The sequence below is a fragment of the Sylvia atricapilla genome, chromosome 3 (genome assembly GCF_009819655.1).
Source record: "Sylvia atricapilla isolate bSylAtr1 chromosome 3, bSylAtr1.pri, whole genome shotgun sequence".
NCBI classification, from domain to species: Eukaryota; Metazoa; Chordata; class Aves; order Passeriformes; family Sylviidae; genus Sylvia; species Sylvia atricapilla.
Window position 1 is genome coordinate 92,870,030 of NC_089142.1, and position 14,222 is coordinate 92,884,251.

Below are 14,222 nucleotides of genomic sequence, written 5' to 3' on the forward strand. Positions count from 1 at the left end.
AAAATCCATAAATATCAGCATATTTAGGGCATGCAGCAAAGTCCTTCTTATTCCGGGGAAGACGCATGCTGTTAGTGAATATCACCTAAAATCTATAGTTCTATTCATATGTTTCAATGTAGTTGTGTTGTTCTTATAGAAGCAGTTTACATAAGACTTTGAGGTAATAATGCATTTCACTGTTTCAACAAAATAAAACGGCTATCTTTTTTCAGTATACTACCAGGAGAGTTTGGCACATGCAAGTGAATCTGAGACAAAAAGAAATCTGATCAGAAATGCACTAATGCAAAGAATTTTGATATTAGAATCCAGATAACCAGTATGTCAGTCAGTTGCTCAGGTGGCTTTTGTCTCCTGAAACACTCTGGAGAATTTTGAATGCATCAAATGGGGAGGGAAGTGAAAGACAAGTAGAGACAGAAGTGGGAGTTTTAGAAGGATTGATCTGGAAGCAGCTCATACAGTAAGATAGATGAAATGTCAGAAAGTCACTGGAACATGCTGTGTGCTGTAATCTTAAGTAGGCGATCTGTCTCTGAAGTTCAGCCTCAGCTATAGTAGCTTCCCTTAAACTCCCTCCTCTTCGTTATTCTCTACACTCTGATTACTCAGAGCACTTTTAAAACCCTCTGATTTTAGTCTTTTTGAAAGGTAAGTTTTCAGCAGGATTTTTTTCCTTGTCATATTTTTTCTTTTACTTCTTTATGCAGCAGCCTCTGGATTCCAGCATTTTCAGCAAAAATGACCACCCAACCAACAATCTGAGGCATTTGGGCTATAGATCTTGGAGGGGCTTGTTCTCTTTGTTGTGTATCTAGGTAGACTTATATTAGACATTGGGTCAGTTTGGACAAGTGATTTTTTTCATGCTGCTTCACTGTCTCTTGAATTGAACAACATGCACCCAGTTTTAAAGACCAAGCCTAAAATTTCATGAGGCATAGCACATTCACTTCTTGTGGAAATTTAAGAGGCAGTTGCTATATTTGATATTTATAAACAAATTCGACAAATTTGACTCATCTGAATCATCATTCAGTTTAATCTTCTTGGCACCAGTGACAGAGCTGTCACTCAAATCTGTCAAAACAGAATTAGACTTGTCATGATGATGCCATGGAGATTATTTCACTCCTTATATTATTTGTTGTCTTTTTATTAGCTTCAGGCTGAAGGTGCTCACCCAGCATAGGGGACCCAGAGTAAAGAGAACTTGAGCCTGTTTCTCATATCCCCGGAAGAAGGACCCTAGATGTGGGCTGTATGCGTGAAAAGATGAAAAAATCTGGTGTGCTCAAATGAGAAACAGTTTTGAAGGGTTTTCACCTCCAAGCACACAACTTATCCTCAGAGCCTGTGTAGCGAGGGGGCATGACCAAAGAGAAGGAAGGAGCTGTTCAGTTGCTAAATGAACTCTTGACCTGGCTATCCCTGTTTCAAGAAACAAAATCTGTTCACTTAGAAATGAAGATGGTAGAGAATAACTCTTCAGCCTGGTGATCAGAGCCACTTGCAGGTCCATTTTGCATTGTTTCTGGGTCAGCTTCTGTTGGAGAAAACAACTGTTTGGACTTTTCCTTTTCTTATGTCCACTCCCCCAACCAGCCACCCCTCTCAACTACTGGCAAAAGAAAACAGACAAACAATCCAAAATATAAAAGAAAAACTGGGAAAAATCAAAACCCCAAACAAATACCAACAAAGCAAAAGCAAAAACCCCAACCAACAAAAACCCAAAAAAACCAAACCAAACTGCAGCAGTTTTACAAATTTTATACCCACAAATTCACTGAATTGGTGAGACTGATGTGATGGAAGTCTGTTCCTAGAAAGCACTGAATTGGAAATATTTGTGGGAGACAAATTTAGTGTCAAAGCCGTGGCGTGCAAAGTAATTTTGCAAGGCAGTGATTAATAAGGGTAACAATTATAAGATATGCAAGCAGGGAATCATCAGCTTTCTGTAGGGAAGTGGTGCTACTGCTGCAGATGTTGTTAAAAGGTATATTACTGGAAAATAGGCCCTACATTTGTGGTCTAAACTTCAGGAAGAGTGCAGAGAGCTACAGAAGTGGCAAGGGAAGCATCTGAAGACAAATATGTCTTGCATTAAGAGGGGGTTTTTTGCCAATACCTCCAAGATGTGCAGAAAAGTCTATTTGAGAAGGAACAGCTGTGTTCAAACAGGTGATTTTTTTTTTCATAATTTCTATGAGACAGGGAGAAATATAAAATCTTCCTGCAGTCAAAACAACTGCATGTCTCCAGTCAAATTTGACTAGCAACAGGACAAAAAACCCAACCAGAATAAACCCAAGATAAAAGGTGGGAGTACAGTCTCTCTATAGCATGCCAGAGTCTCAGGGATGTATAAAGAGTGGTATTGGTGTAAGGAGGTAATGAAAATTACTGACCTGGTTCTGAATGCAATTTGATCTCTTCTTTTCTATGAGTTGAAGTTATCCTGGTGATGTTCCTGAATCTGCCCTAGCAACAGTCTGGAATACTGAGTTTCTATATTGATCAGTCTTTTAAAAGTCTGCTGTGGTAATATGTGCAATAATGAATAGGAAAGAACATCTTGTTCTCAGAATTCCAGGAAAACTAAACAGCGGATGGCTTTTGACACCTTTTTTGAGATCTTTCCTTGTAATTTTGTGTACTTTGGACATGTGATGCTTGCTTCACTTCAGATTCAGCACACACACAGAGAACATCTCCACAGTTTTGCTGTGGTTATATTTATATTTGTATCATGCCCCTTAGCGGGGCATACCAGGCATTTAGAGACTGCTGTTTTGTTACTGCATATTGAGTACCATGTCCTGGTGGGGTGCTGATTACAAGAGATGTGCTGCCAAGTAGGTTTCCATGAGGAACAGCATGGCCAGGGCATGAGGACACTGTCAGTGTGTCTCATGCCAGTCCCCGTGCCTGGCTCTGCTCTCCCACAGTGTTCAGGGAAAAAGAAAATTGTTCCAGTGAATGCTGCGTGCAGAAAGGGAATGAAGGCAAGAGCTATTTGCAAAAATAAAACTAGAACAAGTGTCTTATACTTTATAATAAGAGAAATTGATTAAAGAGAGATCAGTTACAGCAATGGCATTTCTTGGAGTTAATTACCCATGATGATTCCAAGAATGTACGTTATGACGGTCTACATTGAGGAATTTTAATTTTTGGAGATAATATGTAATTGATCCTTTGTTACAACAAAAAATATATCTGTGGTTTACTTTATTGTCGGCTGAAAATATCCCAGGTTAAATATCACTGATATCTTCATTTTTAACATTCCTGAAAACTTTACTCTTTGTTTTTTTTTTTTTTTTTTTTTTTTTTTTTTTTTTTTTTTTTTTTTTTTTTTTTTTTTTTTTTTTTTAGGATAATCTCAGTGCTTGGATATTGTTAGGAAAAGACTCCAGAACATGTTGATAATGTTGAGTGTGTGAATCTGATAGCTGTCTTAAGGATGAGTTCCCAGATAAAGCAAGTTCAGCAGGAATGCCCTTGCAAGTGTGTTGACGTTGAGGAAAATGCTTTGCAATTGCAGAGAAAAGGGACCAAAGAAGCTGTGGAAACAAGTAGTTTCCTGTGCCCTTCACAAGGGATAGGTGCAGTTGTAATTCTGGTGTTGGGCAGCCGAAGTGGAGTTTTAATATTTCACACAAATATCACTCCAGCTATTGACACTAGAATGTTAAGAAATAAACAGTTCTTGCTGGGACTTCACCAAGTAGTTACTATAAACATTCCTTACTACCAAGTAAAAATTAAAAATCCTTTTTTTATTGTTGTTCTTTTTTAGCACATCTCTATAAGCTAAAAAAAATAGTCCAGTGAGTTTATGAACAATTGTCTTCTCTTTCCTCTGGGAGAAAGTTGAGTCAGTGTTTCAACTGCCTGTGGCTTGGGTTTCATTATGCTTCTAGTATAGTTCTTAAATTGTTTGCTATTCCTGGCTGCAGCCAAATCATTGGCTGTGCAGCACAAGCAGAGGATACACACTGTTCCCCTGAACCACCTTAGGCTCTACTGGTACAGCTTTATGCAAACCTAAGTAGTTTCTTGTGGCTAATACAGGTGCATGTCATTCGCTCTCACCAGGTTGAAAGACAGCTTGGATGGCTCTCTGAGAATCTGAAACCACTAAATAGAACTGATTTTTTGAAGGAAAATGTCAAGATCTTGTTTCTTTTTTTATCTTTGTCTTTGGAAGTTAATACTAAAGCAAAATAATAGGGAGTGAGATAATCAGGCCCATAACTTGTCTAGACTGCTGAGACTACACACACACGCAGATCTGTGCAAAGAGGTATCTGATGGGCAATATTCAATAATAGTTTGGAGGAAATACTTAGCATAGCAGTCTCCATATTTATGGAAAAACAAAAGGTAAAACAAAATAACCATGTTAACTCCTAGTATATCTGGTTATGTTTTGTAGACGTGAGTTTTTTGGCTGCTTTCATTCTGTTGAATTAAACAATGATAGAGGAAAAGGCCATTTCTTGCATCTGCCATCTGTTACATCTCCACAAAACATATTCCCACAGCTGCCACCATAGATGTTCTTCCATAAATAAAATAATTAAAATTTGTGGCCTCTCTGCATTCCCATTGGAGAATGTGGTTTCTTTCATCCAAGGCATCAGATGTGTTCATGGAAGTTATGTGGGTGAAACCAAACAATCATTGCTCACCAGAATGAACTCACAAGCACTGCTTATTACAGGACTGAACAACCCAGTTTGTATCAGGAAATTAGTGTTCCCAAAACATTTCTGACCACCATGGCTACAAAAATACAATTATCTATGTAATTGAAGCCTTACCCCAGAAGATGACAATTTCACAAAAGAATCTTTTCCCCCCTGATATTTGTCTGAAAAACAGAGGGATGGGTATACCAGTGAGTGGAACCAAAAAAGGCATCACTTATTGTTTGTGTGTGCCATTCACCCTGAAATCAAAGTCTGGTACCTTAAAGATCTGGTGAAGAAGAGCTCCTAGCTACAGAACTGAGGTCCTGACAGGATGAAGGGGTAGAAGATGGTGGACCTGGGAAAGCTCAAGATAGGTGTCTCATTAATGTGTTATGTGGCTGTCTACCTTTAAAGAGAAAGGTAGACACTCTTCTCTAAACACTTGTCCACAGGTAATTCGGGTATGTACTGACACTATAATAGCAGAAATACTGAAAGTCAGATCATTGGGTTGGGAATTTTAGGTGGACTATAAATGCAATTCCCTTCAAGTGCAGCAAATGCACAGGTTTCACAAAAAATTTTTGTGAAGCTTTTCTTGTTCTCTTCTGCACTTTGGACTTCTCCAACCTATAGAATTTGCTGTGGTGAATAGAAATTTGTGTTCAAAAGCAGCTTGGGTGGGAAAAGGTGGCATGTGCTTGCCCAGAACTGCAAAAAGTGAGGTGGTAGGTAGGAAATCCTTCTGATGCACTCAGGGATAAACCCACCTAGCAGCTGAGTTGTTAAACCCATCATCCCTCTCTGTACCTGCTTTTTTTTTTTTAAAGGAACTTTGTGAAAAATTTCTGTGAACACTGGCTGAATTTCCTGAGAGCTAAGACAAAATGTTATGTTCTGTACTCTGCTGCCTGCATAATTTGACATGTAATGCACTTTCTAGTTTTGTCTGAGTAGCATATCATAGAGAGGTTAATTGGATGTGTTATTTTTAAGTAGCAGGATAAAGTACACTGGAGAGGAAAAATGAAGCTATGAAAATCTGGAGAATGCATTAGGGATAAATGCAAGAAATAATATACTGAGGAACATCTAGACCGTTAAGAATATCTGTAAGGAAGAGAACTTTTTGTCACCCTGAAATAGTCAGATGGATACCTCCAGCTCATCTACTTGCTTTTTAAATTCAATTTTTTTGGCTTGCACTAACATGCTCATCATAAGATGTATGAGCCCTGTGTGACAAAGGGAAACAACATAATGCTCAGCTATGACAGAAAAACAACCTGCACACATTACTTAGAAATATATGTTTTCATTTTCTTGCATGACATATATATAGTGCTATTTTTTTTTTCTTATTTACTACTCAGTGGTTTACCTCCTCCTGAGTATATCATAGCTTTCATGTCATATATCTGAGCTCCATCCAAACAGGACATATTTCTTCCTCCTCTATAAACAGAAGTAGATTAACAGATTATACTGTGATGTTGGAGTTTTTCAAGAATATCACTGAGATGGAGAAGCAAAACTAAGGCAAAGTTAAGTTAGGCAGGTGCATTTGTCTTGGTCTATTTAAGGATGTCCTTAATTATGCTTTCGTTTGTTTGTTTTTCTGCTAGTGCACAGATGTGACTTAATTCAAAATTCAGATTACTTGTATATGGCCACATGGCTTGTGCTTGATAGGATGAGTGGTCTTCCTGAGTGATGGGAAGTTTAGCATGCATTTTAATACATGCATTAGTATTTGCATAATTTTGTGGGTGTCCAGAAAGATTCTCAAACTCTTGACAAGTATAAGGAATAAGAGCAAATGTACTGAAGGATGAAGCAGGTGCTTCAGTATGTTCAAATGGTTTTCTAGTTTCAACTATGGCATTCCCTTGGACATTCTCTTACATTCTGGTAATGCTATTGGCCTTTACCCAAGTGTGGAGCTCAGCTGGACAGAAAACTAAAACACAGTTACAATGAAACTGAATAGGAACTTTTGATCGTACTGGAGGTATTGACTGAGAGCCAGTTCTAGGACATTATTCATTTAGATGGATTTTGGCAGGAGTAGGTGAAGGAATGGTGGCTTAACATCCATGTTTTTTTTCTAGTTCTGTCAAATTCAATAGATCTATATTGAAGTTATGTTGGTGATCGTGTATGTGTGCAAGCTGGGAACTATTTGGTCATTCAGGAAGTTCATGAAGTGCTTTATTGATATCTGTTCTTCACTACAAACCATTCCCCCCCCCCCCCCCCAAAAAAAAAAAAAACAAAAAAAAAAAACAACCAAACAAAAAACAATAGTGACTTTAACAAGAATGAGTAGAACACTCTCCACAAATGGTTCAGAGGCAGTTTCTCATTATATCCTAGAAGAGTAAATGTGACATCTCCATCACATAAATTGGCACAGACATTTGGAGGTGTTACTGGAGGTGACCTGTGGTATTTCAGTCATCCTCATAGAGTTGTTGGATATGGTGCAGGTCATATGGAATACCCTGGCAGTGGTAGCTGGACGCCAGGCAACCTGGGTGGGCAAGGAATTGAGTCAATGCTGTTCATTTGTTGCAAAACTTGGGGTGTTGTTTTTGGGGGGTTGTTTTGGAGTTTTGTTGTCTTTTTTTGTGGTTTTTGTTTCTGTGGTGAAGTGTGCTGTGTGGAATACTTAGTTGTGTTACTATATACCATAATTCTCGAGAACTTGCTATTGAGACTTGTCTTCCCTGAAATCATCAGGCAGTAGGGTGCTGCTTCCTGTTTCTTAAATGCATAATAAAGTTACTTGCTGTTGATGTTCAATGTAGCTAGGTTGATACTCCTTGTGAAATATGTCTAACACTTTGCAGTCTAATTTGGATTTTGAGGTGAAGTCAATTCAGGAGTTGGGATCGGGACCGTGTCCCCATTACTAGTGGCATTTCTCTTCCCTGAAGGTTAAAGTGAGAAGCATCACCAGATTAGTGCTGCTTCTTGTATGGTTGAGTCAGGTGCTATCACTGTGACATGTTTTCCCTATTGCTTCTGAAATATTCTGTGACATTCAGCCTTATGTTAAGTACATAGCTGTCAATAATTCCTGTGACTAAGAGGCTTTGTCCTCATGTCACACTGCCCCCAACTATGACAGCTGTAGAGTCTACAGAGCTGTGCTGTAATGAGGCAAGAGATCTGGAGAAAAGTAGATTGTTTTTACAGTGGGTAGTAGGTATGCCAAGAATTTAATTTTTTGGGCAGCACAGGCTACTGGCATTTCAGTGGCTCTGCATGAGACATTTTGGTTGTCAGACTCCAGATGAAGAGGAGCTGTAATTCAGTGTGTTAAAATGTCATAACCTAAGGACAGAAAGAACCTGAACATACTACAGATATGTCCCTATAGATCAAATTATATAAGCAAGTTACTAATGTACACTGGTAACATTACATTACAAAACAGCACTTTTCTTATAGCCCTTTTCTTACAACCCTGCTGGAGTCTGTAAGTGCTATGGAATTAAGAACTTTCTTTTAAAGAGGTAACATTTTTGAATGCATTTCAGTTCATGTGAAAAGTAGGGGCCGAAAGCAGTGATTTGGGGCATGCATAGTTCAAACAGCACTGAACTCCTGGTCCTTAATGTGCTCCAATTCCCTCTGTTTTAATACTAATGCATCTTGATTCTACTTAGCAATGGCATTAATAACAGTATATTTCAACTTGTTTTGTCTCCTTATATTTTAATATAAACCAACATCACAACTTTGGTTTATGGGCAGGTGGAATTATGTCCACCATGTTCGAGTTCCACAACACCTTAATTGGAATGAGCCTATCTCCAAAGGCACGTTTATTGATGGTCTTCAGCTGGCTGCATAAACTTACTTCTCCAAAGAAAAATCTCACTAGAATTCAGACATCAGATATTCCAATAACTACAATTTTAGGATTCTCTTGAGTAACTTGAATGCTGTAGAGCAGCTTGCCATGTGCAAGACAGGTGCATCACCAGGAACATTCTTAGCCTATCCTAGAGGTCACATAAGCTTGCTTTCTTCAGAAGCAAGACCAGTTGCTTTTCTCTCCTGGACAAACATGAAATCACATGGAAACTAAAATAAAAAAATAGATAAATAAATACAAATTTTTGAAAGTTTATGGGGAGAGAGTTTAAGGTGGTTGTACCTTCCAATAAGTTGCTCGAACAAAATTTTAAATAGCATTTCTTAAATGTGACCACATGCAATGCCAGAGATGTGTGCCTGAGCAAAATACCTGGTCTGTTAAATGCTTACACAAGTGGTGAGGGGTACATATATATACAGTAATACAGAAACTTGTGTACTGGCTCTTTGCTGCCTTAGACAGAGCCACTCTCCAGGACCTGGGCAGCCTGCCTTTAGTAAGGCTTACGAAAAGGAGAAAACTGCCTCAGGGTGTGCACTGATACTATTTATCATATTTTTATTGCTTGTTTACTACAAGTAAAAATATTGGAGCAGCTGAGATGTTTCAGCATTGCAGATTTCATTATTTTGAGATCTGAAGTGCAGTGTGTCTGATCCTAGCTGCACAAATTAAATACTAATAATCATTCAGCTAGGTGAGTCCTCTGTGTATTGCAGACAATTACTCTTGTTTTAGAAAATATACATTTGTCCACATTTGTCATCTGTGTAATTCACTGAAGTGGAGACAAATGTAATAAAATGACCCTTGGGTAAAGAGATCTTCTTGTTTTGTTTCTGGAGGGGGAAAGTTTTCCTGAAATTCTAATCAGCTCATCCAGGAGTGACAATTTTTACCATAATTATATTCCTGTTTTCCACTGCACTGCAAAGCATGAATAAGCTTGTGGCTTTTTCTCTGATGGTTTGCCCCTTATATTTTTCTGTGTAAATGATTTCTTCATTTCTGTGCTTGTCAAGTTGGAGTTTGCTTGCCAGTGATGGAAAGTCTGGACTGAACAGTACGAATTAGACTAATTTCTGTGGGTTGAATTCTCCTGAAATGCTTTACTTTGGAGTTATATTTATGGGTAATCTATATTCCCTGTGCTTTGCCATTCCCAGTATTAAGCTGTCCAGGGAGAAGAGATTTAAAGAGAAACAATCTATTTCCTTTGGAGTTATAATGAGATAATATAATCAAAAGGTGCCTCCTTCAGTTACCTACATAACTTATTTTATGTAACAATGGTTTGACTGAAATACAAGCACAAAAATATAAATAATAAATACATTTCAGGCCATAGTTTACCTCAGACTAGATCTGCTCAGTCTACCTTATGCCGTATTTCAGGAAAAATAAGGATGATTTGGGATTCAGGGTGAGAAGCAGAAATGCCAATGAAGTGACTTTTAACTGTTGCTGTGTTGGTGCTATGTTTGAGCAAGCACAGAAAAGAGGATGCAAACAACTGATGGTTTCCTTTAAAAAAGCTTTTCTATCTAAATTTAGAAAATTCTTTGCCAAGTCTCCCAAGGATCTTTCCAGAGACGGTGGAAGTGCTCATAAATAACCCCTCACTCTAGTAACAATACATAACACAGCCTGGATTGCTGGGATTTCAGCATCCCCTGGCCAGCTGGGTATTGTGCAGCTGTCAAGCCTCTGCAGCTTCCCTGTATTGCTGACTGCCTACGATAACAATAAACCAAAAAAAAAAAAAATTCAGCAGAAAAGATTTTTATTTGTGTTTTTGGAATTGTTGTTAACTCTTACTAGTGCAACACTTTTTCTTAAGTTGCTGGCAGTAAAAGAGTGAGTCTTTGGCATGAGAAATTTATGCCAGTGGCAGCGGCAGCTCTTTGGCGGCCCTGCACTCTCACCAGGCTCCTGAAGATGAACAGTGTCTGAAGTCCCTGGTGCCATAATGCTTCCTTTCTGTTCCTGATTTCTGCTGCAGGTCGGGGAGTTCAGAGCCCACGCTGCGGAGTGGACGGCCAACGTCACCGCCGAGTTCAAGGAGACGCGAAGGCGCCTGAGCGTGGAGATCTACGACAAGTTCCAGCGGGCCACCTCCATCAAAAGGAAGCTCTCTGCAGAACTTGCTGTCAACCACAACCAAGACCTGACCCCCTGCAAGAGAACACTGTCAGTGAACCACCTGACCAGCGAGAAGGACCTCTTGCCAGCTCTGACAAAGACAGACAGCATTTACATGAATGGTTTGACGCCGCACTGTGCAGCTGAAGAGATAGCCGTGATTGAGAACATTAAGTAGCTGTGACTTTGGATCCCAGCCCTTGGGAAGCTCTTGGCTTAGACTAGCCATACACCATTTTTTTCACCCTGTCGATGACCAGTGCTAGCAGCATTTTATATGTGTGCATGAGTTCCACAGAAAAACTATAGTCCTGAGTTACCATCGCATCTCTTCAGAGACACAGAGACGAATGGCACTGCTGTTTCCAAAAGATGCTGGAATAAGCAATGTTTTCTGCCTTTATCTGCCCAGACTGTTTTTCACTTCTAATGTGCCATATGGCCTCACGAATGAATCTCACTTGTTTATGGTAACAATGTAGCTTTGAGGGATCAGTCCTTAAAATTTCAGGGTCTACCTTACTGAGCCTAGGAATGGACCATTTCTGGACTACAACACATTTGTAAATGGCAAGAAATTCTTATGCAGCCTTTTACCTAAGAAATTTTGGTCAGTGCCTTATCTTTTGAAGAACCAGAACCTCTGCAGTTCCTGTACAATTTTTGTTTGTTTGGGTTTTTTGCATGAGAGGTGTATTTCATTTAAGCCTTTTGTTCTTCTTGAAATGGTGGTGTTTCAAAGGTGTCTGTTGTGAAGATACCAACCAGCATGAATGAATGCCAAAACTCAACAATCATCAATTGATGTTCTTAGCTCCAAATTTAAAGGCACTGCAGTTTCAAAAGTTGCAAACCTATCCCCCAGAAGCATTTTGTTTTACTCAGGTCTATCTGATACTTTTTCACGCTGATTTGTAGGATTTGCAGACCTTTTTCGGGTCTTAGTTTTCCAAGCAGTCTTCAGCAGTTGTTTTTCTCTGCATCAGATGTACCAAAAAAAAAAAAAAAAAGTCTGCAGCTTTTCTATCACTAAATTATTTGGTAGATGACAAGAGCAAATAAAAAATACTGTTTTGATGAGAGGCAGGGGGAAGCTTTAAATTGCTCTGTTCTAATAATCACATCCAAAAAACAATGCAGAAGAATACAGCTATTTTTAATGAGCATAAACCTTCTGCCAGATATTTGGTATGAAAAGGATTCCTAATTTCCTTTTTAAGCCAAATCACCCCAGAGGCTACATGATATTTTACTTGGGAATCCTGGTGGAGTGCTTTCCTGAATGTCACGTGGGTTGCCTGTGCCAGAGCTGTGGATAATGTGGGAATGCAATTGAAACTGGTATCACTGTGACTTTCTACATTTCAAATAGAGATGGCTCTGAATATCAATGCAGGCATGGGGAAGAGCTGATAAATAGCACAATCTGAATACTGATGATTGTTTAGACAGGATAGGCTGACAAGAAGCGGATCTAAACCAGATTGTGGGTTTTCTTTATTGGTTTTAAGAAAACACATAAATTTTGTACCTTTTGTTTTGCTTATAGGTGTACATGAAATTCAGAAGAAATGCAGGATGGAATGGATAATTTTGCATTTTTTTCCTTATGTTAGTCTATTGCAACCTGGCTGTACATAAAATGAATAGAACAGGCCTTAAAGAAAAATTTAGGCTCTGTAAATTAAAAAAAAAGAATGGGACTTTGCTGATTGGGCATGATTCAAGTGGCAAATCTTACAGCATCTCTGACCATTAGATAACATGCAAGATATGAATGTTCATGTTTTTTGGATGCTTAGCTTGTTTTCTAATAAATATAAGTTAATATGTAAATTCAGTGTAAATATCAGTCAATTAACATTTACAGAGAGTATGCTTTGAAAACTAAGAAAGTTCCATGACACAGCACCGGGCAATGCTCTTATAACAAAGACCCTTGTCTCCCCAGCACAGTGTTCTGAATGTCCACATGGCAAGGGTCGTTCTTGCCGTGTATAAACTGTGAATTGTAATGAAAAATAAAGTTTTTAATTAAAATAACATTTCCTGAATCTCCTGCTTGCTACAACTGGAATGCTAAGGAATAATTTGTGAAACAGATTTCTATGCTTTCATTGGTTACAGAGTATAGCAGTTTGCCACCTGCTTTAATTTAAGCTGGTTTAGCAATAAAGGCTTGATTTACCCAGCACAGAAATTACTATTTTTTTTCCTTGATATTAAAAACTATGTTCTTTGGTTGCCATACCTTAAGTTGTGTTTCTTGCTATTTTGTTTCAAAAACTCATCAAGGTTTCATTTCTTCCATCAAATTCTACAGAGCTTCTGGCAATTCTCCCCCATCCTTGCCCTGGGGGAGGTGCAGGGGGCTCTCCCGCTCTGTGGTGCTGGTGCTCCTGTGGTTGCTGGTACCTTTCTGCAGAGTGTGTGAGCAGCCAGCTCTAAGGACAGCAGCCTTTCATACTGCAGCAGGTTTTTCTATGGTGAATATTTTACAGAGGCCTCTTTATTTAGGTCGTGGCCCAGGGAATGAGAGCCCATAGCAGCCTGGTGGTAAGTGAGGAAGAGTGGGGTTTTTATATTGTTTCAGTCTGATGTGTGTGGGATGTGTTTTAGTGCCTTTTGTAATTGATTTTTCACAAAGGGACAGGCAATGTTCAAAGTTTATTGTCCTTGATTCCCTGAGACAGCTTAGGTTAAAGCCTTGTAGCCCTCTAATGAGCTTGTTTCCAGTTACTGACCTACAGAACTGCTTGGCTTTGTGGTTTCTTCCATTTTAAGGAATCTCAGGACCTGCTGAAAAGAGCAGTCCTTTATTTGGAAGTTTAATAACTGAAGGAGAGAAATGCCACAGTCCAGGTTGTATAGGTAGTTATCATGATCCAAACATGTCATTAAAATGATTGGAAAATCTTTTTCTCCCTCTTCACACACAGTGATAGACCACAAAGACTGAGGATGGCTCAATTAATTTGTAATACTTGATGAACTCAAAGGTTTTTCTCTTTATTCCCATAAGAGCAGATTTTTGTATTAAAAAACCTGCTTTTCTTGCCTCTGTAAATTTAGTATAGCTCATTCCCTTCCAAATTTGGAGCTATCCAAGCATGAATTAGAATCCACTTGTACCTTCTTTTCTGCCACCCATTCATGGAAACATTTCAGACTGGTAATATGCTTGGTACTTAAGAAAGCTTGTGAAAATGGTAAGGGGCTGTTTTCTTTTATACTGAAAAAAAAAAAAAAAAGGCATTGGGAAAATGCTCTGGATGAGAGACAAATTGTGGCACATAAGAATCTCTAAGGACATGTGCCACCTAACAGAACAATTTATTTCTCAGCATTACAGTAAAGACTTCATTATTAAAACCAATTTGAAATCTCTTGAAGGGGTAGCTAGAGGTGATTTGTATTGTTTAGTTTGTGATAATCTTGTATTTTTTTTTCTTTGTATCCCCTCCATATGCTTTGTAGCCCCG

The 14,222-nt window shown here is 38.7% G+C and overlaps 1 protein-coding gene and 1 long non-coding RNA gene across 3 annotated transcripts in view; one reads left to right on the forward strand and one right to left on the reverse strand.

The window, feature by feature from the left end:
• The window catches only part of LOC136359509 (uncharacterized), a 515,416-nt gene extending 511,861 nt beyond the window's left edge, over positions 1-3,555 (reverse strand). The window contains exon 1 of the long non-coding RNA XR_010743291.1: positions 3,309-3,555. This is a non-coding gene — a long non-coding RNA (uncharacterized lncRNA). The remainder of the gene's footprint in view (positions 1-3,308) is intronic.
• KCNK2 (potassium two pore domain channel subfamily K member 2) overlaps positions 1-12,990 on the forward strand; it is a 106,195-nt gene extending 93,205 nt beyond the window's left edge. For both annotated transcript variants that reach the window (XM_066316183.1, XM_066316184.1), the window contains exon 7: positions 10,601-12,990. In XM_066316183.1, coding sequence (XP_066172280.1) covers positions 10,601-10,918 — 318 coding nt within the window. In that variant the 3' untranslated portion in view covers positions 10,919-12,990. The remainder of the gene's footprint in view (positions 1-10,600) is intronic.
• Positions 12,991-14,222: the final 1,232 nt, after the last annotated feature.